The sequence below is a fragment of the Cervus elaphus genome, chromosome 10 (genome assembly GCF_910594005.1).
Source record: "Cervus elaphus chromosome 10, mCerEla1.1, whole genome shotgun sequence".
NCBI classification, from domain to species: domain Eukaryota; kingdom Metazoa; phylum Chordata; class Mammalia; order Artiodactyla; family Cervidae; genus Cervus; species Cervus elaphus.
This window is the reverse complement of record NC_057824.1, coordinates 41,451,464-41,478,750: the sequence shown is the minus strand read 5'-3', so window position 1 is coordinate 41,478,750 and position 27,287 is coordinate 41,451,464. Positions and strand designations below refer to the sequence as shown.

Genomic DNA, 27,287 nt, shown 5'->3' with positions numbered 1-27,287 from the left:
ATACATATTGTAAAGCTCACCTCTGTAGGGGTGGTATCAACTGCTGTATAACAAACCACCTCCAAATTTAGTGGCTCAGTACAACCATCATCTATTTTATTCACAGAATCTGGAACATGGGCAGAATTCAGCAGGAGTAGCTCATCTTTGTTCCATTTTGTTTCAGCTGGGAGGCTCAACTTGGGGCTGCAGGATTCACTTTTAAGAGGCTCATTCATGTGGCTGGCAAGTCAGTGCTGAAAGCTGGGAGCCTGGCCAGGTGTCTTCAGTCCTCTGCATACAAACCTGTCCACACGCTGCCCAAGCTTCCTCATGGCATGGTCGCTGGATGCCAAATGCAAAGTTCCCAAGAGAACCACCTTTCTTCATCCAGCCTCAAGAGTCACGTGGCTTCAGTTCCACCACAGTCACAAGCCAGATCCAAGGGGAAGGAACACAATCATACCTCTCCTGACAGAGGAGTTAAATCAGTATAAGAGGAGCCTATGGAATGGGAGAAATTGTGCCATTTTCAGAAAATACAACCTGCTACTGTTTACCCTCTGAAGGTAAGTATTCACATCCCTTCCTCATGCAAATTTCACTCATCTTTCCCAAGACCCCTACGTTTCATCCCGTTATGGCATCAATTTGAAGTCTGGGATCTTATCATCTATGCCAGGTCCACAGGCAGATGAGGCTCTTGGAGCATAGTTCCTCAGGTATGGTTCCTTGAAAGCTTTCTATTTTTCTTTCTGTGAGCTGAAGAAATAGGTATTTGGCCCCACCCTCTATCCTTCACAAACTCAAAGTGGTGGGAAACTCATAGAAATAACTGCCATAGACACTCCCATTCAAGTAAACAGCAATTCAGAGCAATTCTATAATGTAGCTGAGCTGGGCACATGTTGAGAGGTGTGAATAAGAAAGTTTTATTTTCAAACTCAGTATTTCTAGCTCCTTTATATTTTTTTGACATTTTAAAAAATTGAAATACTGTTGATGTACAATATTGTGTAAGTTACAGGTGTACAATGTAGTGATTCATGAACTTTAAAGGTTATACTCCATTTATAGTTATTATAAAATATTGGTTATATTCCCTGTGTTGTAGATTCTTGTAGCTTATTTTATACATAATAGTTTGTACCTCTTAATCCCCTATTTCTTGTATTGCTCCTCCCCCATTCTCTCTCCCCAGTGGTTCTTACTAGTTTTCTCTCTATATCTACAAGTCAGCTTCTTTTCTGTTTTATTCACTAGTTTGTTGTATTTTTCAGATTTCACATAAAAGTGATATCATACAGTATTTGTTTTCTCTGACTTATATCACTTAGCATAAGGCCCTCCGAGTTCATCCATATTGCTGCAAATAGCATAATTTCATTCTTTTTTTTATGACTGAGGAGTAATTTCATTGTATACATACATCACATCCTTATCCTTTCATCTCTTCATGGACACGGAGGTTGCTTCCATGTCCTGGCAATTGTAAATAATGTCTCTTTGAACACTGGGGTTTATGTTTCTTTCTGAATTAGTGTTTTAGTTTTTTTTTTGCGGGGGGGTATATACCCAGGAGTAGAACTGCTGGGTCATGTGATAGTTGTACTCTTAGTTTTTTGAGAAACCGCCATACTGTTTACCATAGTGGCTTCACCAATTTACATTGCCACGAATAGCGTATGAGGGTTCTCTTTTCTCTACATCCTCGCCAAAATTTGTTATTTCTGTTCTTTTTGATGATGACAGCCATTCTGACAGGTGTGAGGAGACAGCGCACTGTGGTTTCGATTTGCATTTCCCTGATGATTAAAGATGTTGAGCATATTTTCATGTCTGCTTCCTTTATATGTAACAGTTCTTTATTTAGTTTACCTTTTCCTCTCACATTTTACTTTAACCAGCCAGAAGCTGACAGCTGGCACTTTCAATCTTCTACCTGAAAATCTCCTTAAATATATCATTGAGTCCATTAAGTATAGTCCCTATTTTTCTTGTTACTGAAGGTGACACTGTTAACCAAAATTCCTTCTTCAAGTGTCCCCTTTCTTCAGCTCATGACAAGATTTTCCTTATTATCCTTTAAGTCCTGTGAAAGGTCCTTTAGGGCCCCACTAACTCTCCTGGATGCCCTTTATGGTTCCAAAAATAATCTTTTCCTTTCTGTCTTCTGCCCTTTGCTCAGCTGGCGCGCTCTCTCTCTCTCTCTCTCTCCTGTCTGTCTCTCTCTCATCAATCTCTTCTTTTATGGCTTCTGGATTCTCAGTTGTAAGTTATAAAGGAATTCTCCCATTTTTTTCTTGTGTAACTTCTGTGGCTTAGTTTTTCACAAAAATTAAATCAAAAATATTTAAATTTAAATATTTGATCAATTTGAAGATAGTTCTAATGTAAAGTATGAGGTATGGATTCAACTTCATCTTTTTCCACATGGCTCCACAGAAATATCATCGATTATTGAGTAAACCATCTTTTCACCACTGATTTGAGATGTGACGTTTATCATATGCAAAATTCCTATTTGTTCAACAAATATTTATTCAGTGCTTCCTATGCGCCACCTATAGGGCTTGAGATATACTAGTGAACAAGAGAGACTAAAATTCTCTTCCTTTATGAAACTTCAGTAGGGGAAAGTAGACAATAAGGATGATGACTGGGTAAATTATATGTTATTAAAAGACGCCTGTTCTTTGGAAGAAAAGCTATGACAAACCTAGACACCGTACTAAAAAGCAGAGACATCACTTCACTGACACAGGTCCACAGAATCAAAGCTATGGTTTTTCCAATAGTCATGTACAGATGTGAGAGTTGGACCATAAAGAAGCGCTGAAGAACTGATGCCTTCTAACTGTGGTGTTTGAGAAGACTTTCCTGAGAGTCCCTTGGACAGCAAGGAGATCAAATCAGTCAATCCTAAAGGAAATCAGTTCTGAATATTCACTGGAAGGACTGCTGAAGGATGCTGAAGCTGGCTTAATTTGTCACATTAATTTGTGGCAGCAGAGGTCCTCAGGTATATTAATTTCATTACCTCCAAGTGGTCAGTGACATGGGCATCATTCATTGTTTGAAGACTGAATGGCAAGTGTTTCAATTCTAGTGAGCTGTTTAAGGGAAGGGTGATTTAAAGAATCTGCCTGCCAATACAGAAAATGCAGGAGATGTGGGTTTGATCTCTGGGTCGCAAAGATCCCCTGGAGTAGGAAATGGCAACCCACTCCAGTATTCTTGCCTGGAAAATTCCATGGACAGAGGAGCCTGGTGGGCTACAGTCCACGGGGTCACAAAGAGTTAGACACAACTGAGCACACACACATGCACTATTAACAGATAGTCTATGGCTTCTTGTGGCTTCTTGTGTTGCCTTTACAACATCCAGCAGAGACATGACTCTACGAGCTGATAAAAATGCTGAAGGAGAGAAGAGCTATAAAGAGGCATGGAAGGTGAGTGGGAAACACCACATACAGATATGTCACATCTGTCACAAGAATCTCAAAGGCTCTGGACTTCGGGGGCTTAGTTCTGAGAATTAAAAAATAAAAGTACCTACCTTCTGCGAACCACCATGGCATTTCAGAGGAGAGGAAAACAACTTACCTGGGGCTTCCCTGGTGGCTCTGTGGTAAAGAACCTGCTTGCCAACGCTGGAGACATGGGTTTGATTCCTGATCTGGGAAGATCCCACATGCCTCAGAGCAATTAAGTCTGTGCACCACAACTATTGAGTCTGTGCTCTAGAGCCTGGGAGTTGCAACTATGGAGCCCATGTTCCCTAGAGCCCCTGCTCTGCGACAAGAGAAGCCATTGCAATGAGCAGCCTCCACACCACAACTAGAGAGTAGCTCCCACTTGCCACAACTGGAGAAGAGCCCCCACAGCAACAAAGACCTAACACAGCCAAACAAAAAAAACCCAAAAAATAAGAAATAAAATTATTAAAAAAAACAAAAACAAAACTGAACTTACCTGAGACATGATTGTCTGTGATCCAACATTCATTTCCTTCTCTGTGTTTCCTTCCTGGGAAAATATGGCATCCTGAGAGGGCATTCCTGTGAAAAGAAGAGAAGAACCTTGTCAAGGAATGATATTAAGGCTGCACCTAAATTGTGCACCTTTTGTCTTGTAGCAGGATGGCAGACGGTTTAGAGAAGCCCTCTTAAGACATAAGCCTAAAGGCTGGGTGACGTAACTGTGACATTCTTGTTCCTCTATTACACTGAGGAATTTAAAGTATGGCTGTCTCTCTTCTGTGGTACAACTCCATTTATTGTGACATATGGGAAGCTCAGGGGTGCTCACTGGTTTTTAGCACTAGCTACTCACTTGGGATTTTAAAAAGATGCCAGTGCTCAGCCCCTCTTGCCTGAGATTTGGATTTAACAATCTCAGGTGAGCCTGGGCAACAGCATTTTAAATTCTGAAGTCTCCAAATGATTTCAAGTGGCAGATGAGACCACTGAGATGATGTGATGCAGAGAACATATGTTGAGGAGTTATTCTTACTCTTTAGGGGAATAAACTCATCCCTAAACTCAAAGTCCAGGCATCTCCTCTACTCTCTTTAAGATGATCCTTCTACTCCACTCCTAGGCATATACCATGAGGAAACAAATATTGAAAAAGACATGTACATGTACAATGAACATGTACCCCAATGTTCATTGCAGCACTGTTTACAATAGCTAGAACATGGAAGCAACCTAGCTGTCCATCGACAGATGAATGGATAAAAAAGTATATGTGGTGCATATACAAATGGAATATTACTCAGCCATAAAAAGGAATGCCTTTGAGCCAGTTCTAATGAGGTGGATGAACCTAGAGCCTATTATACAGAGTGAAGTAAGTCAGAAAGAGAAAGATAAATATCGTATACCAACACATATATATGGAATCTAGAAAGATGGTACTGATGCATTTCTTTGCAAGGTAGCAGTGGAGAAACAGACATACAGAACAGATTTGTGGACATGGGGAGAGAGGAGGAGAGGGTAAGATGTATGGAGAGAGTACCATGGAAACTTACACTACCATAGTAAAATAGATAGCCAATGGGAATTTGCTGTATAGCTCAGGAAACTCAAACAGACGCTCTGTATCAACCTAGAGGGGTGGGATGGGGAGGGGATGGGAGGGAGGTCCAAGAGGGAAGGGACATCTATGGCTGATTCATGTTGATGTCTGACAGAAAACAACAAAATTCTGTAAAGCAATTATCCTTCAATTAAAAAATAAATTAATTTTAAAAAAGATTAAAAAAAAAAAGATGATCCTTCTATGGCTTCCCTGCTGGCTCATTGGTGAAGAATCCCCGTTAATGAAAGAGACACAGGTTCGATCCCCGATCCAGGAAGATCTCACATGCCGTGGGGCAGCTAAGCCCATGCACCACAATTACTGAGTCTGTGCTCTAGAGCCCATGAGCCACAACTACTGAAGCCTGTGCACTGTAGAGCCTCTGCTCCGCAACAACAGAAGCCACCGCAATGAGAAGCCCACGCACCGCAACTAGAGAGTAGCCCCTGCTCGCTGCAACTAGAGAAAGCCTGCACACAGCAAAGGAAGACCCAGCACAGCCAAAAATAAATAAATAAATAAAAATAAACATGACAAATGATTAAAAAGATGACCCTTCCAATACAGAAAGGAGATTTCACTCTTTTCATTCTTCAGAATGTTCACCTTCCTTTTTGAGTACCTGGATTCAGTCCTCCCCGAGGATGACTGCAGCTCTTTGCAGTCCTTCAGTTGTAATGTCACCAAAGCCTTCTCTTTGGGCACGACAGTCAGGAGACATACCAGTTCTAACAGCTTCAGCAGACCTGTCAGTCCCTGAAGGCTGATTTTCCAGTGCCTTAAAGGCAACAGCCAGTCCTAGGTATTAAAGGTGCCTGATCTCATGAGAGGGTCAGGAGCCAGTGGATACCCATGAGAGTGATTTCTGCTTCCCAGGGCAGCCACTCTCAGGATCTTGCCTTGTTCATGTAGAGCTGAGATGCGGAGGTTCCTGAAGTTGGCTATTACACTGTCGTTGTTGTTGTTTTTCACTAAAGGCATCAATCCTACATGTACATACGTCACTATGATATTTGAATCTGCCTCCCGGCAGAGATCGTGAGAGATACAATTTTGGGTTGAGCACCTGTAATGAGATGCATCAGAGTCAGCAGAAGAACTCCAGCCGTGTTGGTTCCCTAGAGACCTATGGAGTCTAAAAAGGGACAGACACACTATTCATTGATAGAGACAGAGCACCATAGGAGGTGGAATTCATTAAAACGATCCAAAGAGCAGTTTTAGAATTTCTCAAAGAGCAGAGAGATACAGAAGCAGCAACTACAACAAATTTAGCCTTAGTCCTCTCCCACCCTCTTCTTGGAACAGAAAACATGTAGTCCTTTCCCACAGAAAGACTTTCAAATAGAGTGGCTTTCTCCTCAGAAAGAAGAAAAAACCAGGCATTTCACCAGTACCAATAACAGAAAGAAATGTATTGATCTGTTAATAATCATGAGAATACATTTGTTCTCTGTTCACAAAAGTTGACCTCAAAAACTACTGATAGAAAAAAAGAATAAAACCATTTCTGAGAAGTAAGAAGAAGAAAGAAAGGAAACTGTGGTTCCAATGCAATGGCCCTGTTAGAGAAAGAAGCCACTCAAGCCAAGACATGCCAGGAATCTAACATTTTACAACCAGTTTTCACTAATAGGAAGAGCTTTCAAGAATAATTTAAAAGCACTTTAAGGATCAGGTCCTTATTTTACCAAGCAAAAACTCTAAAAAGGTCCCATGGTCTGAAAAGCCAGACTAAATTTACAAGAATGTCTTGGGGTTTCAAACCCAATCACCTGAAAACCATATATTCACGACAACAAAAACTGCACTAACCATGTTAGGAAGACAGGTTTCTCCTCCTATGAACCCAAGGGAATGAGGAATATTTCAAGTATATTATACATTGTATACAAATATAGCTAGTTTGAGATTACTTTTTATGGCATCTGATGGGAATAGGGTTCCATAAAACACAGCTTTGGAAATGCTGATCTTAGAGATCTTTCTTTTTATTAACTTCATAATAAACTACCTTATTCTACTTTTATAGCAGCACAATATTACACCGTACAGATCTATCACAATACATTTAACCATAGTTAGCATTTAAGTGGTATCCATTTCTCAAATTACAAACAATATTGTAATGAACATCTTTGTACACACATCCCTATGCACCTGTGCAAGTATTTCAGCAGGACAGATCTTAGAATAGAATTTCTGAGCCACAGAGTGAACTCACTTAACATTTTACTAAGTGTAGTCATACCGCCACTCAAAATACTTCCTCAATTGTACAACCCAGGCCCTGCCCCTCTGCGTTTGCCTCAACACTTTGTTAGCACCAATACTGATATACTTTCCCAGTCTAAAGGGTGAAAAGTATCTTTGTCTTCATTTGCATTCTATAGTTACTTATGAGGTTAAGCACTTTTTTTGTTTATTAGTTACCTGTATTTCATCTATAAATTGCCTGTGCATATTCTTTGTTCACCTTTTTTTTAAAGTTAAGATTTTCACCTTTATTATTATTATTTATTTGGCTGTGCTGCATCTTAGTTGCAGCATGTGGGGTCTTTAGCTGTGGCATGTGGGATCTAATTCCCTGATCAGGGGCTGAACTAGGGCCCCCTGCATTGGGATAGCAGACTCAGCCACTGGATCACCAGAGAAGTCCGACACTTTTCTTTTTTCAACAAGTATCTTTACATATTATGGATACTTTCTCTAACACATGTTGCAAGTATTTTATGTCTCTAATTTTAAGCACTTTGCTCTTTTCAAATACAGCAAATATTTTTCAAAATATTTGGCACATGGGCTTTTCTGATGTAATTTTGATATAATTTAATTAATGCATTTTCCCCAGAGGGTTTTCGGTCCTGTCCTGGCAGTTTGGTACGCCTATAACATAAAGTGCAAGGACAGAAGGCAAAGCAGTATGCAATATTAAGGTCATAAAGGGCTTTGTCGTTGTTGTTCAGTCACTCAATCATGGCCAACTCTGCAACCCCATGGACTGTAGCATGCCAGGTTTCCCTGTCCTTCACCAACTCCCGGAGTTTGCTCAAACTCAAGTCCATCAAATTGGGGATGCCATCTAACCATTCTGTCCTCTACAGTCTCCTTCTCCTCCTGCCTTCAATCTTTCCCAGCATCAGGGTATTTTCCAATGAGTTGGCTCTTTGTATCAGGTGGCCAAAATATTGCAGCTTCAGCATCAGTCCTTCCAATGAATATTCAGGGTTGATATCCTTTAGGATTGACTGGTTGGATCTCCTTGCATTCCAAGGGACTCTCAAGAGTCTTCCCCAACACCACAGTTCAAAAGCATCAATTCTTCAGCGCTCAGCTTTCTTTATAGTCCACCTCTCACATCCATACATGACTACTGGAAAACCATAGCTTTGACTACACCGACCTTAGTTGGCAAAGTAATGTTTCTGCTTTTTAATACGCTGTATAGGTTTGTCATAGTTTTTCTTCCAAGGAGCAAGCAAAATCACTGCAGATGGTGATTGCAGCCATAAATTTAAAATATGCTTGCCCCTTGGAAGAAAAGGGCTTTGACGTCACTGCTAAGAAACTAAAACATTATCCTGATGGCATCAGGGAGGTATACAAAAGTTTTCAGCAACAGAGTGACTTTCAATATTCTCCATTTAATAAGAGCACCTACTGTGCCATGATCAATTCTGTCTCTTAGAAAATGGTAATTTTTGTACCTTTAATATTTCCCACAATTCAAAGTAAGTAAAAGAAACAGAAAACTCATTAAATCAAAAGACACAATTATGGGGATCTGCTCTGCCACATATTAAAACTTATTTTATATTAAAACAAAATGGTATCAGTGCAGAAACTGTGAGAGCAGTGTAACAGGCTAGAAACAGATGTGAGTACACAAACGTCTGTAGAATAGATGATAAGTGTCATTTCAATTCAGTGGGAAAGAGATGATGGCAAGCCCACCGGGGAAAAAGGCATTTTTCTATCTTACAGGTTATCACAAAATTAATATCCAATAGGTTAAAATGTAAAAAAAAAAAAAACAAAAAAAACCCTATTTTAAAAATCCTTTAAAGGTATTAGACGAAAATAAAGGTGAATCTTTTAATACTCTTGCGATGGGAAAAACTTTCCAAAAATGATACCCACCCACGCCTATACAAAAATAAATTGCAGAAAATATTAGAGGAAAATAGGTTTGTAATCTTGGGAATGGGGAGGCCTCCCCATGAGAGGGGAACAGAGGATCCGAGAAGCCGGAGGGCGCCGCTTCGGGGGCTCGGAGTCGAGGGCTCCGCGCCCCGTGACCCCCGCCCGCCCAGCCCCCTCGCCCGCCTCCCGCCCGCGGGCGCCGCACTCACCCGCCTGCACAAAGGGCGCCGCGGGCGGCTCCGCCCCCTGACGCCGCAGCCGCCGCCGCCCGTCCGGACCGAGGCGGGAGAAGGTGATGAGGGCCCTGATGCCTGAGCCAATGACGCCCAGTGACGGGGCCCCTGGGGCTGGACCAGCCGCCGGGGCCAGCCAGGCTCTGACGAAAGCCTCCCAGCAATGGCGGCCGCGCCGCGCTGGCTCCGGCTCGGCGATACGCATGCGCCGGCGGTGCCGGGGCCCGACCTCTTCCCACAGGCCGGGCTGGGAACTCCCACCCGCTTCCCGCGGTCGGCCGCTCACCAGGGCCGCGGTGACCACCGGTCCCCGGCCCCCGCTCCCGGCCTCGCAGAACTGCTTCTTCAGAGAGGACCCAGGACCCTCCCAGAACCCTTGACGATCAGAAGCTCCAGCGGGGGGCGCCGCGCGGTGCCTAGGTGACCACACAAGTCGTCGCTCTCCTCAGTCCTGAAATACCACCCCTTCCCCAATTTTATATCGACGAAACTAAAGATATAGTAATAACGATTGAATGTATAATACAAGTATACTGATGAGAACAATGGAATTCTTTTAGCGGAGATAAAATTGGAATTCACCAAAATCGATTGCAAATGCTTATCTGTTAATGCAGGAATTCAATGAGGAAGGGAGAGACTTTTCAACAGTGCTGGGAAAACTGGATGTGCACTTGCAAAAGAATAAAATTGGACCTTAGACTTAACAGCACATACATAAATTAATTCAGAACGGATCAAAAAACCTAAATGTGAGAGGTAAAATGATAAAACTCTTAGAAGAAAACATAGGAGTGAAAAGCTTCATGACATTCTTTTGGCAGTTATTAGTATTTATTGTAGATGGCATCGAAAGCACAGGCAACAAAAAAGAAAAAAAATGGATAAATTGGACTTCAATATTTAACACTTCTGTCCATCAAAGAACAATAATAATAGAGTGAAAAGACAATCCACAAAATATTTGCAAATCATATATCTGATAAGGGATTAAGGTCCAGAATGAATAAAAAATTCCTGTAAGTTAACAACAAATAAACAGGCATCCAGATTTTAAAATGAGCAAAGGGGTACTTCCCTGGTGGTCCAGTGGCTCAGATTCCATGCTCCCATTGCAGGGAGCCTGGGTTTGACTGGTGGTCCAGGGAACTGGATCCCACATGCTACAGCTAAAGATTCACCATGCCCCAACTGAGATCTGACACAGCCAAATAAATAAAAATGAATATTAAAAAAATTAGGCAAAGTAATTTAATAGGGATTTCTTCAAGCAAGGTCTACAAATGACCAATAAGCACATGACAAGATGTTCAGTATCACTCATCATTAAGGAAATGCAAGTTAAACTGCAGTGAGGTACCAAGTCACAGACACTAGGATGACTACTATTCAAAAAACAGAGTACAAGTGTTGGCAATGATGTGGAGTAATTGGAACTCCTGTGTGTTACTGATGGGAATGTAAAATGGTACAGTTGCTGTGGAAAACAGTTTGGCGATTTTTCAAAACATTAAACATAGCCTTACAATATGACTCAGCAATTCCATTTTGGGGTAGATAACCAAAAGTATTGAAAGCAGGATCTCAAAAGAGATATTTGCATCTCCATGTTTGTTGCAGTATTATTCACAATAGCCAAGAAGTGAAAGAAATACAGTGTTCATTCACAGATGAATGAATTCGCAAAACGTGGTATTTATACGTGTACTATGGAATATCATTCAACCTTAAAAAGGAAGGAAATTCTGAAACATACTACAACATGGATTAATACCTTGAAGACATTATTCAAAGTAAGATAATTCAGTCACAAAAGGACAAATACTATTTGATTCCACTTATAAGTGATACCTAGTTAGACACTGACAGAAATTACAGTTGTTGCCAGGGGCAGGAAGTGGGGTGGAGGTGGCTGGTTACTGTTTAATGAGTACAAACTGTCAACTTGAGAATATGAAAGGAGTTCTGGAGATGGAGGAAGCTGATGGTTGCACAGAAATGTGAATTACTGAATGCTACTGAACTTAAAATGGTAAATTTTATATTATGTATTTTTAATACCATAAAATGAGAAAAAAAACAGCTGGATCCTTGTATCTGTTTCTACCTTGAATCTTCTGAACTATGTTGTTTTGGTTGATGTTTCTGAAGAAAATCTGGCTTCATATAGATACTTAGTTGGAAAAAAAGAATCCTTTAATAAGTCTTCTCACATAATTGTGACTATTTTTCTTTGATACTCTACCAAAACTCGATGAGATTAGTTGCAATGTAGAATCTGAAACCATATTCATACACTTTTTGTTTCTACATAAAAATCTGTTGAAAAAGTAGAATTGTTAGTTGCTCAGTCGTGTCCAACTCTATGTGACTCTATACTGCAGCCTGCCAGGCCCCATTGTCCATGGGATTTCCCAGGCAAGAATACTGGAGTGGGTAGGCCATTCACTTCTCCAGGGGATCATTTCAACCCAGGGATCAAACCCAGGTCTGATGCATCGCAGGCAGATTCTTTACAGTCTGAGTCACCAAAATCTATTTGTCTGTCTCATTCTCCAAATGGATCTTGAACTCATGTATGACTTTGTAATGTCACACATTGGCTATTTGGAAAATAGCTATTTACTGAGTTACCTTACTCAGTAGGTCCTAGCTGGGTATGATTTTATCCTCCAGGAAATTTTTGACAATGTTTAGAGATTTGGTTGTCAAACTCTGGGACTGCTGCTGACATCTACTGGATAGAAGCTAGAGATACCGTGAAATATTTTACAGTGCACAACAAAGGATTATAGAGGTCCAAATGTCTACAGTGCTGAGGTTGGAAAACCCTAGTTTATTTAGGGCTGACATATTTCACTATAAAGTATAAAAACATATATTTGTTAATGTCACCACTAATCTTTTTGGGAAAATTTGTTAAGTATTTGGAAGCTGTCAAGATGGTAGACACAAGTTCTCCAAAAACTTAAAGCTCAAATGTTACCATTTACAACATGTATTTTCAGTTCTTTTCCTTTCTGTTACAAAGCACACTTCATTTATTTTCAAGAACCTGTCTTAGAAATAACCAAGCCTAAAAAACTAGTATGTGTCAGTTGTTTTTACAGTTGAAATTGACATTCCATAAAATAAGGAGTTACTATTTCTCATAGCCACATAACTTGTTTTACCCAAGAATGCCATCACACATGGTATAAATGTTTTATGGATACTCACTACCTTGATTGAGCTTCCCTGGTGACTCAGTCATTAAAGAATCTCCCTGCAATGCATGAGACCCGAGTTCGATCCCTGGGTCAGGAAGATCCATTGGAGAAGGAAATGGCAACCCACTCCAGTATTCTTGCCTGGAAAATCCCATGGACAAAGGAGCCAGGTGGGTTACAGTCCATGGGGTAGCAAGAGTTGGACATAACTGAGTGACTAAACCACCACCACTTCTACCTTGATTAAAGTAGCAGCAGATTTATCTACTGTTGCTTTAGAACCATCAATGCAAATGCTGACACAGTGGAAAAAGCAAATTAACCTTAGTATTATTAGAAAAAAGTTGACCTTATGGGCCCCCTGAAAAAGAGTCAGCGTCCTCAGGGGCCCAGGGACTATACCTTGTAAACTTCAGCTCTAGATTTATGTGAGAGAAGTAAACCCCTGCTTGTTTAAGGTACCATTAATTGGGTTTTAAAAAACAAGTTAACTTGTACTTCTGGTTTTCAATTTTTCTTCTGCAGACTTGCCAGAGTCGGCAGTAACACAGAGATATTCTTATTTTTAAAAAATCCTCTCTTTCTTCCAGAGTTATTGAGATATAATTGAAAATGATAAAACTTTAAATATAGATAAAATTGAAAATATAGATAGAAATTGTATATATCTAAGGTGTATGATGTGGTGTTTTGATACACACACACACACACACACACAGCTAAAATATCCATCACCTCACGTAGTTACCGTTTTTGTGTGTGTGTGTGTGTCTTGGGGGGAGAAGAACACTTAAGACCTATTCTTTGAGCAAGTTTCAAGTATACAATACAGTATCATTAATTATACTCACCATGCTGTACATTAGATCTCTAGAATTTTTTCATTTCCTTCCTTTTTTGCCATTTCCTTCTCCAGGGGATCTTCCTGACCCAGGGATTGAACCTGGGTCTCATGCATTGCAGGTGGTATCCTACATTGCAGGGGGATTCTTTACTGACTGTAACATGGGAATCTTAAATTTATACTGCTTGACTTCAAATTCTGAGATACAATGGCACCCCACTCCAGTACTCTTGCCTGGAAAATCCCATGGATGGAGGAGCCTGGTAGGCTGTGGTCCATGGGGTCGCTAAGAGTCGGACACAACTGAGCGACTTCACTTTCACTTTCACTTTCACACCTTGGAGAAGGAAATGGCAACCCACTCCAGTGTTCTTGCCTGGAGAATCCCAGAACCGGGGGAGCCTGGTGGGCTGCTGTCTATGGGATCACACAGAGTCGGACCATAAGTATAAGAAGTTAAGAAACAATTACTTTTCCGTGGCTTAAGTGTTTACTGTTAATTAAAACCCAGAAATCACTGCGATACCCATCATTGTTGCTCTGTTAAATAATACAGAACCTTTATATATACTAGACTAGAGTAAACCATGGGCTTCCCCAGTGGCTCGGTGGTAAAGAATCTGCCTGCAATGCAGGAGCTGCAGGAGATGCAGGTTTGATCCCTGGGTCAGGAAGATCCCCTGGAGAAGGGCATGGCAACCCATGCCAAGATTCTTGCCCGGAGAATCCCATGGACAGAGGAGCCTGGCAGGCTACAGTCCACAGGGTCACAGAGTTTTACAAGACTGAGAACACATGCACAGAGTAAACCATATCATAGAACACAGCATCATCTGTAATAGAAACCACTATTTACCATTAGGAGGAAAAAACGAGGTAAATTTATGTATTAATAAATTTATGTATTTTATGTATTGCTCAATATGTCAGCTCTGTCGCAGATGCAGGTCTGAACTGACTCTGAAGCTGGTGTTCTTTCCACTGTCCCCACTTGTGGACTTAATATTCTCTGTCTTTGCAACAATTTGGAATGAGGGAGGTAATTTATGTATTAATAATCCTCAGGATATATCAAGTGAAAAGACCATTGTACAGAGCCATTCTTTAATTCTGTTTGCTTTTCTCTTTGCTATCAGTTCAGTTCAGTCGCTCAGTCATGTCCGACTCTTTGCGACCCCATGAACCGCAGCACGCCAGGCCTCTGTGTCCATCACCAACTCCCGGAGTTCACCCAAACCCATGTCCATTGAGTCGGTGATGCCATCCAACCATCTCATCCTCTGTCGTCCCCTTCTCCTCCTGCCCTCAATCTTTCCCAGCATCAGGGTCTTTTCCAATGAGTCAGCTCTTTGCGTCAGGTGGCCAAAGTATTGAAGTTTCAGCTTCAACATCAGTCCTTCCAATGAACACCCAGGACTGATCTCCTTTAGGATGGACTGGTTGGATCTCCTTGCAGTCCAAGGGACTCTCAAGAGTGTTCTCCAACACCACAGTTCAAAAGCATCAATTCTTATGCACTCATATTCTTTATATAGCAAAGCTTTCTTTATATAGCTCATCAGCTTTCTTTATATAGCAAAGTTTCTCTTTGCTATACCCATATATAATATTTCCTTTTAAAACATGCCTCATAGTCTCAATATCTTTGTGTTGTGCTTAAAAACAGGGTAGCATGTCCTTCTCAGGCAATGTTGCTTAGAAATAAGCACAGTGTGCTCTCCTGTACCTCTCCTCCCTCATTCCAAATTGTTGCAAAGACAGAGAATATTAAGTCCACAAGTGGGGACAGTGGAAAGAACACCAGCTTCAGAGTCAGTTCAGACCTGCGTCTGCGACAGAGCTAACATCTTGAGCAAGTAAGTCCCTTAATTTTTCTGATTCTGAATTTTCTCTTTTGGCATATGGTGATGAAAATATGTGTATCTCATATACTCTGGAGATTAAAATAAAAGCGCATACACACTCAGCACAATGCTAGGTGCATATTAAGTGCTTCATAAATGAGAACTATCATTAATTTAATTCCATGTTTATGGGAGTCATTTAGATTTTTAGAAGCTCTGCTTTCCCAGTTTTCCTTCAGTAAGTACACGCTTAACACCTCAGCCTCTGCTGCTAAGATACTCTGGAAAGTTAAGTAATTATGAGTGTCTTTCTGCTTCTTTTAGCACTTTTTAAGAGGAATGTGAGGGTGGGTAAGGTAGGGATATAGGCTTAAGAGACACAACCTAGTATGTATAAGTCGCTCAGTCATGTCCGAGTCTTTGCAACTCCATGAACTATACAGTCCATGGAATTTTCCAGGCCAGAATACTGGAATGGGTAGCCTTTTCCTTCTCCAGGGGTTCTTCCCAACCCAGTATGTATAAAATAAATGAGTATCAAGGATATATTGTACAGCACAGGGAAATATAGCCATTATTTTGTAGTGAGTTTAAATGGAGTAGAGTCTATAAAAATATTGAATCACTATTGTACACTTGAAATTATATAATATTGTAAATTAACTATGGGCTTCCCTGATAGCCCAGATAGTAAAGAATCTGCCTGCAATGTAGGAGTCCCAGGTTCAATCCCTGAGTTGGGAAGATCCCGTGGAGAAGAGAATGGCTACCCACTCCAGTATTCTTGCCTGGAGAAGCCCATGGACAGAGGAGGCTGGTGGGTTACAGTCCATGGTGACTACACTAAAAAAAAAAAGGGAGAAAGAAAAGCAAAATTCCCTATTTCCATTTCTCATGACCAGCGAGTCATTTAAAGAAGAGAGAACTGTGTCCTTTTGACTTCAAAATGGAGTTTACCTTTCTTTAGATGCTTTTTGTGTGTTTATGATTAAATGTATGAATGTATGTTACAAGTTGAATGTTATATATAATATTGTTTATTACATAGAAGCCTAACTAGAAAAATAACCATAATTTAAAACAGGTCAATAGTATGAACTGAAAGCCAAAATCTGGGATAATGTCTATATTGGATTCTCTTATTGCTATAAATTATATTGTAGGAATGTAGCCTTTTCATCTTTTTAAGGTTTTTGTTTCTTCGTTTTCAGCTCCTTCAGTCTGACATGGCAGAAGAACCAGTGTGTCCCTCCACACAAATACCCGATGATGAAGATACAGTTGAGTATATCTTTCAAAGAGAACTCTTCATTTTGTACTTCAACAAGATTGTGTATTTTCAAAATATTGATTCAGTAAACTGATATAGACCTAGCTGATAAAGGATTATCTTTATTACCTTTGGGCGTGAATTAAGCTTTATGCTGATTGGACTTAATCATTCCTCTGTCAATGGACATTTAGGTTGCTTCCATGTCCTGGCTATTGTAAATAGTGCAATGAACATTGGGGTGTCTATATCCTTTCAGATCATGTTTTTCTCTTCATAGAGGCCCAGAAATGGGATTGCCGGGTCATATGGTGTTCTGTTTTTAGCTTTTTTAAGGAGCCTCCATACTGTTTTCCATAGTAGTCATACTGATGTACATTCCCACCAGCAGTGTTGGAAGGTTCCCTTCTCTCCACACCCTCTCCAGCATTTATCGTTTGTGGATTTTTTGATGATAGTCATCCTGGCTGGCATGAGGTGATATCTCATTGTATTTTTGATTTGCATTTCTCTAATAATTAGCGCTGTTGAACATCTTTTCATGTGCCTCTTGGCCATCTGTATGTCTTCCTTGGAGAAATGTCTGTTTAGATCTATCTGTTTTTGAATTGGGTTGTTTGTTTTGATTCTGTTAAACATCACAAGCTCTTTGTAAATTTTGGAGACTAATCCATTGTCAGTCACATCATTTGCAAATATTTTCTCCCAATCTGTGAGTTGTCTTTTTGTATTGTTTATTGTTTCCTTTGCTGTGCAAAAGTCCTTGAGTTTAGGTAGGTCCCATTTATTTTTGCTTTTATTTCCCTTGTTCTGGGAGAGCAATCAAAAAAGATATTGCTGTGATTTATGTCAGAGAATGTTCTGCCTACGTTTTTCTCTAGGAGTTTTATAGTGTCCAGTCTCACATTTAAAGTCTTTAATCCCTTTTGAGCTTACTTTTGTGTGTGGTGTTAAAGAATGATAAAAATTCATTTTTTTCCATGTAGCTGTCCAGTTTTCCCTGCACCATTTATTGAAGAGACTGTCTTTCCTACATTGTGTAGTCTTGCCACTTTCGTCATAGATTGTGAAGCTGCGAAAGTCACTGAGCTGTGTCCGACTCTTTGGGACCCAGGAATTCTCCAGGCCAGAATACTGAAGTGGGTGCCCTTTCCCTTCTCCAGGGGATCTTCCCAACCCAGGGATTTAATCTAGGTCTCCCACATTGCAGGAGGATTCTTTACCAGCTGAGCCACAAGGAAAGCCCAAGAATATTGGAGTGGGTAGCCTATCCTTTCTCCAGAGGATCTTCTCAACCTAGGAATCAAACCAGGGTTTCCTGCATTGCAGGCGGATTCTTAACCAACTGAGCTATCAGGGAAGCCTTGTCACATTAATTGACCATTAATCTATGACTAGGTGCATGGTTTATTTCTGGGTTCTGATTGGAGTTAAATATCAATGATGGCTTAAATAATTGTTGTATATCTCTTGCATCTGCAGACAATTTAACATATTTATTTTATTTATTTATTTGGTTGCACTGGGTCTTAGCTGCAGAACATGGGATCTTTAGTTGCAGCATGTGGGATCTAGTTCCCCAACCAGGGATCAAACCCAGGCCCCCTGCATTGGGAGCATGTAGTCTTAGCCCCCAGGCCCCCAGGGAAGTTTTTTTTTTTCCCCAGGGAAGTTTTGCAGATATTTTTAGTAGTGCAAAAGACTATTTCAGTTTTTTTTGGGGGGAAGGGCTCTTTTTAAAAATTTATTTTTAATTGGAGGTTAATTGCTTTATAATGTGTTGGTTTCTGCTGTACAACAGCATGAATCAGCCATAAGTATACTTATATCCCTTTCCTCAAGACTATTCTAATTTAACTCCAACGAATAAAAAATGAAAACTCAAGAACCTCCTAGTACGTGGGAGGAACAGTACTACTTTGATGCATATGCTTGTGAAACTTTAGGCACTGATAATAAATAATTTTAAAATGAAGTTATTTTAGAAAATGGCAGGGTGGCTGCTTTTTAATTACTTTACTGAGTGAGAAATTGAACCAAGTTCGATTTTAAGATGAGCCTCTCTACTAGGGAAAATATAGTACCTCAAATAAAATTTCACACTAATAGAGTAGCATGTCTGAATGAGTGAAAACTGGGTTTTAGAACTGTCTTTGGTCAAAACATCAAATAGATCCATGGGTACTGAGCTACGTTAAGTAGTGGTTGCTTATGTCTTTTTTTTTTTTTTTCTTATGTCTTAATAATGGTTCTCTTGATGTTTTCCTCCAAATATGTATGTTTTTTTCTAGATCTTAGTTTAAATCAAACTAGCATATTTTTTTACACTGTCGTCATCTTGGATTGAGGTATGGTGCACAGTGCTTCTCCATATGGTGTACCAGATTGGGGTGTTGGGTGCAGTGGTCTGAACCAGGAACTCTAATCCTCTGCATTTGGCCCCCTTAGGAAGCAAAACTAGACTAAGCACAAAAGAAGAGGTTACATCTTTTTTGATCACCTAGATTCCATCTTACTTTTCCTGGGGACCCTAGTGGGCTTTGCTGGTGTCAAAACTACTGTCAGAGTCCTATCTCAGCGACTAAACCACTGGCTTATGCCCATTCCATTTTAGCTTTGGCCTCTCTGATGCATTAAATCATGGTGAGTGCTCCTTTGTTAACATGACATTAAAATAGCATTTTAGAATAGGTGGATCCCCAAGGTCAGTTAGTCTAACTTTAATCTGATATATAAATGTTTGCTACAAATGCTTTAACAAGTAACCTTCCAACCTTTTTTTGAACCCCTTACAATTGGCAACTTAGTTTACTCTCCCTTTTGAAATTAAAAATACCATTCTCACATTATTAAAAGAAAAATTCAAATAGTAGAAAAGAGAAAATTCTCTTCTCTAGTTCTTTCCAGGCACTAGTCTAATCTTCGGACAACTTTTTATGTCAGCACATACAGATCAATCTTATTCTTTTTAATAGCTCTATTATTTTACTGTTGTAAATACTTTTCTTCAATGACCAGTCCCCTGTTGGTAGCTATAAGGTCTGGCTTTGTTTTTGTTTTTTGTTATTCTATACAATACTGCTTTGAATATGCTCCTGCATACCTTTTTATGTACATGATAAAATATTTTCCTAGAAATGAAATTGTTGGGTCAGATGGTATATGCCATTTAAATTGATAGTAATTATCAAAACACTCTGTAAAGTTACATTTACACTCCAGTCGCCAACATGTGAAGATGCCTGGTATCTCTTTCTTAAATTGGAATTCAAGGCTTAAGTAGATCCATTTAATTTTTGCGTTAACTTTAATTATGAGAAAACCCTTCTCATATATTGTATAAAATTAGTCCTTTGGAATTTGTCCCCTTTTGCCATTCCCTTGAATGCCACAAAATAATGTAATCCTTTTTCCATAGGACAGTCTTCATGTGTTTTCAGATCTGTCCCTCTAAACTGCTTCTTTTGCTCACCTTCAAATATTCAGTTTATTACATAGTTTTTTAGAAATTGAGGTATCATTGACATATAACATTGGATTAGTTTTGAGTGTGCAACATAATGATTTGATGTTGTATATGTTATATGTGTCAGTCGCTCAATCGTGTCCGACTCTTTGCGACTGTAGCCCACCAGGATCCTATGTCCATGGGATTCTCCAGGCAAGAATACTGGAGTGGATTGCCGTTCCCTTCTCCAGAGGATCTTCCTGATTTGGGAATCAAACCCTGATCTCCTTCATTGCAGGCAGATTCTTAACCCTTTGAGCTACAGGGAAGTCCTTATTGCAAGATGACTACCATAATAGGTTAGTTAGAATCCATTACCACATGCTGTTCCATCTACTCTCTTCTCATGTAATGTTTTAAATTCTGTTATTAGCCTAGTCAGTCTCCTTTGGATTCCTGTCTTCACTTCTCCCTCTCGCCTCTCTTTTCCCTTTTCTTCCTCTCATTCTCCCTTCCTCTTTTCCTTCTTTCTTCTCTCACCCCTTTCCTTCCAGGCTTTTTATATTGAGCAGCAACAATGTACCAGAAACTATGCCAAATGTGAGATGATGTAGTGTTCTAGTGTCCTTCTTAGAGCAGAAGATGAATTTCCAAGGAAAGTTCCCACAGAGATAAGTTCAGACTTCCCATCCTTTATCTGGATACACTGACCACCCTAGGGTTTTTTTTTTTTCTCTACAGTTATATTACAATGTTAAATTTTTACCTTTATAATCATCTGAGTTTCTTGCTTCTTCTTCCTCTTTATGCTTTTATCAAGCTTCACTTGCCATTAAGCCATGGATTGTAAATGCAACATGATGTGTTTAATTCTTTTGGATTTTTCCACAGTTCTCTCATCTGTCATGATATTTGTATAGTTGACACTATATTGATTCTTTTTTCTGTCTTCCTGTCTGCTCATTCTTCATCTTTTTAGGCTTTTCTTTTCACCTTCTCAGAGTGGGCATTTTCCCATATTTCATTCTTGTTCTTTTTTATCTTTCTTCAAGCCTCCACTGTGCTCAAATATATGTAATCACCTTCAGGGTATTTCTATACTTTCTTTAGAATTAAAATTTCAAAATTCAAACTTATCTTGTTCTCACACAAAAATGTGCTAACTTCCTTTTCTGATTTTCCTATTACTGGTCATAGTATCTATACCTGATTAGTGGTCAAGTTTTTTTTATTTTTTTTCCCAGAAAACCTCCTCATTCTCTACATTTTTCATTTACACTAGTAATTTTATCACCATTCATTTTAGGAATTTTTATTTATTTCTGGCTGCATTGCTGTCTTCATTGCTACATGTGGGCTTTCTCTAGTGGCGGGAGCTGGGGCTACTCTCTAGTAGTGATGCATGGGCTTCTCGTTGTGGTTTCTCTTGTTGTGGAGCGTGGGCTTTCGGCACAAGGGCTTCGGTAGTTGCAGCACACAGGCTCAGGAGTTTAAAAGCATAAAGAGGAAGAAAAAGTTTAAAAGCATAAAGAGGAAGAAGCAAGTGGCGTATGGGCTTCGTTGCCCCAAGGCACGTGGGATATTCCTTGACCAGGGATTGATCCTGTGTTCCCTGCATTGGTAGGTGGATTCTTAACCACTAGACCACAAGGGAAGCTCTACCACTCACTTTTATAAGGGAAGGTCTTCCCAACTCACGGCTCTAGTTTCCTCTCCAGGCCAATTTGCATGCTAGTGCCTCATTCATCTTTTTGAAATGTTTCTTCCTTCTGTTATTCTCTGACTCAAATCTCTAGCCACTGCCCACTACTAATTCGGTAAAATCCATATTCCTTAGCCTCATATCAAAAAACTCTCTATTGTTAGGGTCCTTTTTATCTTTTAAGTCTTCCCAATTTAAGTCTTTTCCTTCAGTTTTCCCAATTTAAGTCTTTTCCTTTAGTAGGCAAGTTCTTTACAACACAAGGGCAAATAGTACATTGTTCATTTGCCATATTTCCCTCTTGCTCATAATATCTACTTCCTCCATACAAATCTTATCCTATTTTCAAGAGCCAATCTGTAATCTTTTAAAATTATTTTTAACTACTCCACGTTAACAGTCATCTATCTTTCTTCCAAATTCCTATATTTTTTATTGGCTTTTCTAAAATTTTGATACTTAGTATGATATTAATAAATATTTTAACTTTTTCTGCATGACTTTTATTCTCCTTGAAATTATATGCTCTTCATAAATAAAACTCTCTGACTTATAGAACATTAGAGTGTGAAAGAATTTTAAGCTCACCTGGTCAAATGTTCTCATTTTATAGAAGAGAAAACAGGCACCAGTGACTGTCCCAAAGGCTCACAATGACTAATGACTTTTCTTATTCAGCTACCTTTCCCTATATGACTGGGAAAAAAGCTCATTGATTACAGGGTAAACATCAGGGCTTCTCAGAGCTTGAAGAGTCCTTTATAATTTACATACTTTGCATGCAGTATCCCATTTTCTAGATGTAGTCTGTATGTCCTTGTTATCATGAGAGATTAAAATAATGTATGGTTAGCATTTCAGTTTCATTTGAATGCATATGAAATAATCCTTTTCACAGTAGGTTAAACCTTATATTTTTATATACTTACCTTATGTATACCTTATACACCTTCTTAATTTGCTTTACTGTGGATGATGCAAAGGTGAAATCAAGAAAGAGATTTGCATGATCATAAATGCCAAATTAGTAGAACCTGAAATATTGAAGTTTTCTACATAAATTATATCATAATTTTATAAAAATATATATTATAAAAAGAACTTTCAGCCCAATGGAAGACATTTGTTAAGTAATCGTATGATTCAAAACTTTGCTTGTTCTATTTGTTCTGTGGGTAAAAACTCAGTGCTAATGAGGCCAAGGTTTCTGGTCTTTTCCTGATAAAAAAAAATGGGCTATATTTTGTTCTGTGGACACTTTGATCTGGTACCTCCCTGAGTTGCAGTTTTTAAAATGAGTGAAGCCTATCACAAGGGAGTCTAGGACAGAGAGAACAATACAGCATCCAAATCTGTTATTGTTTCATATTACCTTCAGATTTTATGGGTCAGAATGTTCTCTTTGAATAGAGAACTCAGAATTTGCCACATATATTAAACCCACTAAGAGCACAAATAGTAACAAATTAAAAAATTTTCTTATTTGATTGTATTTTCAGTTTAGTATTGCTCAATATGCTGTCTTTAAATATAAAATCCCCATGGAATTTTTATTAATTAATCCTTGGTTAATGCCTGGATTCCTGATTGGGACCAAATAGGACCCTGGTAGGGTCCTATCCCTACCCTTCATTGTTCATTTAGCATGTACTAATTCAACTAAAGCTGAGTGCCGAAGAATTGATGCTTTTGAATTGTGGTGCTGGAGAAGACTCTTGAGAGTCCCTTGGACTGCAAAGAGATCCAACCAGTCCATCCTAAAGGAGATCAGTCCTGAAGATCCATTGGAAAGACTGATGCTGAAGCTGAAACTCCAATATTTTGGCCACCTGATGCGAAGAACTGACTCACTGCAACAGACCCTGATGCTGGGAAAGATTGAAAGCAGGAGGAGAAGGGGACGACAGAGGATGAGATGGTTGGATGGCATCACCAACATGATGGACATGAGTTTGAGTAGGCTCCGGGTGTTGGTTTTGGACAGGGAAGCCTGGTGTGCTGCAGTCCATGGGGGTTGCATAGAGTAGGACATGACTGAGCAACTGAACTGAACTGAACTGAATTCAACTAACAACTATATCATCATCTTTTGTATATCTAAAATTACCTATTGGGATTTTCCTGGTGGTCCAGTAGTTAAGACTCCATACTTCCAATGCAAGGGGTATGGGTTCAATCCCTGGTCAGGGAACAAGATCCCACATGCCAAGAGATGTGGCAAAAAATAAAATAACCTATCACTTAATCCATTAAACTCGTCTTTTTCTGTAGATTCTTAAACATGTTCGTAATAGTTACAGTGTTTATCTGCCAGTTCCTCTTTGTGTGGGTGTTTCTTTTGATTGTGGTTGTCCTTGGCTGTGAGAGAGATTCTTTTCTGCTTCTTCCTATCTAGGAATTTTGATTATACATTGTAGAAAGTCTAAGTTCTTTTATTATATTTCTCTAAAGAGTAGTGAATTTGTTTCAGCAGTTAGATTACTGGCAAGTCATTTGGACCCTGTTGAGTCACGATATTCTTTCTAAAGGTGGATTTACCTTCATTGTACCCTTCAATTTGGGAGTAACTCTTTAACTTAGAACATAATCCTTGATCCTATAGCAAGTCCTTTTACAAATTTAAATAAAAAGTTCAAAGTATTTATTTAAAGTGTTGATGAAACTCGTCTAACTGGGAAGAAGCTTAAACTCCAAACTCTGTCTCCTTGGGTCTTCCCAGTACCACTGCTAAAATACCAGCTCAGCTTTCTTAGAATGCCAATTCTTCTCTGAGTTTTCAGTGAGCTCTTTACAGTCATACCTACACGTACAGAGTTAGACTCAGCCAAGTATTCTAAAGTTTGCACATTTGGGTCTCCCCATGCTGTGGCTTGCTCTTCCAATATTTCTTTCTCTGTATCCTTGCATTTTGGCAGCCCCAAATTCTAACCTTAGATTTCCCAGCTCAAGATTGTCGCTCTTTGCTTGAGCTCTATGTTTCAAGTTTCTTATTTACTAGGGAGTCGCTTCATGGGAGTATGTGGATAAATCTAGTTTTACCTATTATGCTAACTTGTTTCCAGAATTTGATTTATTCTTTTTTCCGCCTCCTTTTCTTTTTCTTCCAATGCCTTCAAACAGTTGTTCTCGTTGTTAACGTAAGGAAAGGTAAAATGCTGTTAAGTTCCTCTATCATCAAAAGTTAGGCCCGTACACACAATTTTATATCTTACTCTTTAAAGAGTTTCATGTATTTTTCAATTTATTAAAGAATTTTTTATAAATATCTCAAATGACTGAAGAAGGCCCCAGTGTGTATGTGAATAAATATATTATCATTTACTTGGATATTCTATTACAAGGAGTCATGTTTGGATGTTAGAGAGCTACAGCAAACACTTTTCTGCATAAAGCATTTATGAAAATTTCTAGTTGTTTGGGAGAGATTTCCAGGGCTGAGACTAGTATAGATTAATAAGCCTTCTTTGAATTATTTTCCACTTTTAAAAATAATCAATTGGTAAATTTATGTATAATAAATTATAATAAATAAAATAAAATAATAAAATATAATAAATATATTATTAATGGATTTCTGAGTTTCTAGGTTGGTGTTATTAGCAGTGGATTCCTTTAACAACTCGATACAACACAAGTTCTTAGAGGCATATCACAAATATGAAGTCAAAGTTTTTAGTTACTTTTTAAAAAATTCAAATAAACTTTTATTTCTTGCATGTATTAACATATACTGGATCTCCTGAATATATTACCAAACTGAAATGGAATGAAACAATGCTGTTTTCTTTTTTCCACAAAAATAGTTCATTATTGTAGAACAACATATTGGGCTTTCTTGTGGTATGTCTTTAATTTCCTACTTTTAAACTTAGAAACATAGTCTATTTGAGTGTGAACAAAGATAGGGTCACTATTTATAAAAATGATGACAAAAGTCTATATTTCTGGTTCTGGTCTCTCTTCTTACAAATTTACTTCATTTGCATCTTGTCTGAAGTATGATAATCAAAAGATATTTGATCATTTGAATGATCATATGAAATGATATCATTTCTCAAATAATCATTTCCATTTCTTTGACATATTAATATAGTCATTGTCAAGTGATATCTTCTAGCTAATCAAAATATTGTTTTTTTCTTTAAGCAAAAAGAAGATACTATCCGTTGCTTAAATATGCTTGGCCATTTTGGTTTCGATTGTTTGGCTCATCAGCTGGTGGACAAATCTGTTCAACAAGGATTCTTTTTTAATATTCTCTGTGTGGGTAAGTGCCAAACCCCTCCCATGAATTATTTCTTAATTGTTCATTTCAACTTATTTTAAGCAGCATAACACTGGGACTGTTACTTTAAGACTGGGTCTTTGTGTTTGTATTGGTTCGCATCTTCTTAGCCGTGTTGCTTTGACATTTTTTCTTTAAGTGTTTCAGTGCTCTTCAAAATCTGATACACCTTTCTGTATATTATCTTTGCATATTTTGTTAATGATGGATGGAGTCAGAAGTATATATATTTCAAGGACATTCCCATCTTTGAAATATTTGGGACCCTTTGTAAACCATTCTAGGGAGGGGACAGGGTGTTACTTCACAGCTATCTTTTGCCCCTGTGATGTGTCTGTTTCTGTACAGGGGAAACTGGAATTGGAAAATCAACCTTGATTGACACACTGTTCAATACTAATTTGAAAGACAAAAAATCTTCACATTTTTACTCAAGTGTTGGACTTAAAATTCAGACATATGAACTCCAGGAAAACAATGTTCAGTTGAAATTAACTGTTGTGAAAACAGTGGGCTATGGTGATCAAATAAACAAGGAAGCCAGGTGAGTGTTTTCTTAATTTGAAAAGTTACTGTTATTTCAAGGAATTTGCTTTTTTGCTCCATATGTTAAAAAGTAATGTTCTTCTAGAATATATCTAAAATTTAATCACTTTGCTGCACAGCAGAAATTAGCACAACACTGTACATCAACTATACTGCACTTAAAAAATAGTAAAGTGGGCCTATTGTAGATGGCATGTAGTTGAATTTTTTCTTGAATCCATTCAGCCACTCTTTGTCTTTTGATTGGGGAGTTTACTCCTTTCAAATGGGCTTCCCTGGTAGCTCAGCTGGTAAAGAATCCGCCTACAATACAAGAAACCTTGGTTTGATTCCTGGGTTGGGCAGATGCCCTGGAGAAGGGAAAGGCAACCCACTCCAGTATTCTGGCCTGGAGAATTCAGGGTTGCAAAGAGTCAGATGTGACTTTCACTTTTCACTCTTTTCAGATAATTATATATAATATATACTCTATATGAGTATATATGAGTAATTATTCACAAGGAATGACTATTATTATTTTGCTATATGTTTTCTGTCTATCTTGTAGTTCCCTTGTTCCTCATTTCCTCTTTTTAGTTTCTTTGTATTTTGTTGATCTTTGTAGTGATGTGTTTTCTTTCTCTTTTTCTTTTATGTATCTTTTATAGGTATTTTCTTTGTGGTTATCATTTTATAACAGTTTATTTTAAGCTT

The 27,287-nt window shown here is 38.8% G+C and overlaps 2 protein-coding genes across 7 annotated transcripts in view; one reads left to right on the top strand and one right to left on the bottom strand.

Moving 5' to 3' along the window:
* The window catches only part of LOC122701661 (28S ribosomal protein S17, mitochondrial), a 33,063-nt gene extending 23,490 nt beyond the window's left edge, over positions 1-9,573 (bottom strand). Inside the window, exons 1-2 of one of the 5 annotated variants that reach the window (XM_043914855.1) lie at positions 9,423-9,573; positions 3,958-4,043 (exon numbers count right to left, since the gene is read on the bottom strand). In XM_043914855.1, coding sequence (XP_043770790.1) covers positions 3,958-4,041 — 84 coding nt within the window. In that variant the 5' untranslated portion in view covers positions 4,042-4,043; positions 9,423-9,573. The other 4 variants (XM_043914850.1, XM_043914851.1, XM_043914852.1 and 1 more) reach the window with 4 other exon arrangements.
* The window catches only part of SEPTIN14 (septin 14), a 41,128-nt gene continuing 14,279 nt past the window's right edge, over positions 439-27,287 (top strand). Inside the window, exons 1-4 of one of the 2 annotated variants that reach the window (XM_043914860.1) lie at positions 439-548; positions 16,555-16,623; positions 25,910-26,030; positions 26,397-26,592. In XM_043914860.1, coding sequence (XP_043770795.1) covers positions 486-548; positions 16,555-16,623; positions 25,910-26,030; positions 26,397-26,592 — 449 coding nt within the window. In that variant the 5' untranslated portion in view covers positions 439-485. Of the gene's footprint in view, positions 549-15,305; positions 15,356-16,554; positions 16,624-25,909; positions 26,031-26,396; positions 26,593-27,287 lie in introns of those variants that run through there. The other variant, XM_043914861.1, reaches the window with a different exon arrangement.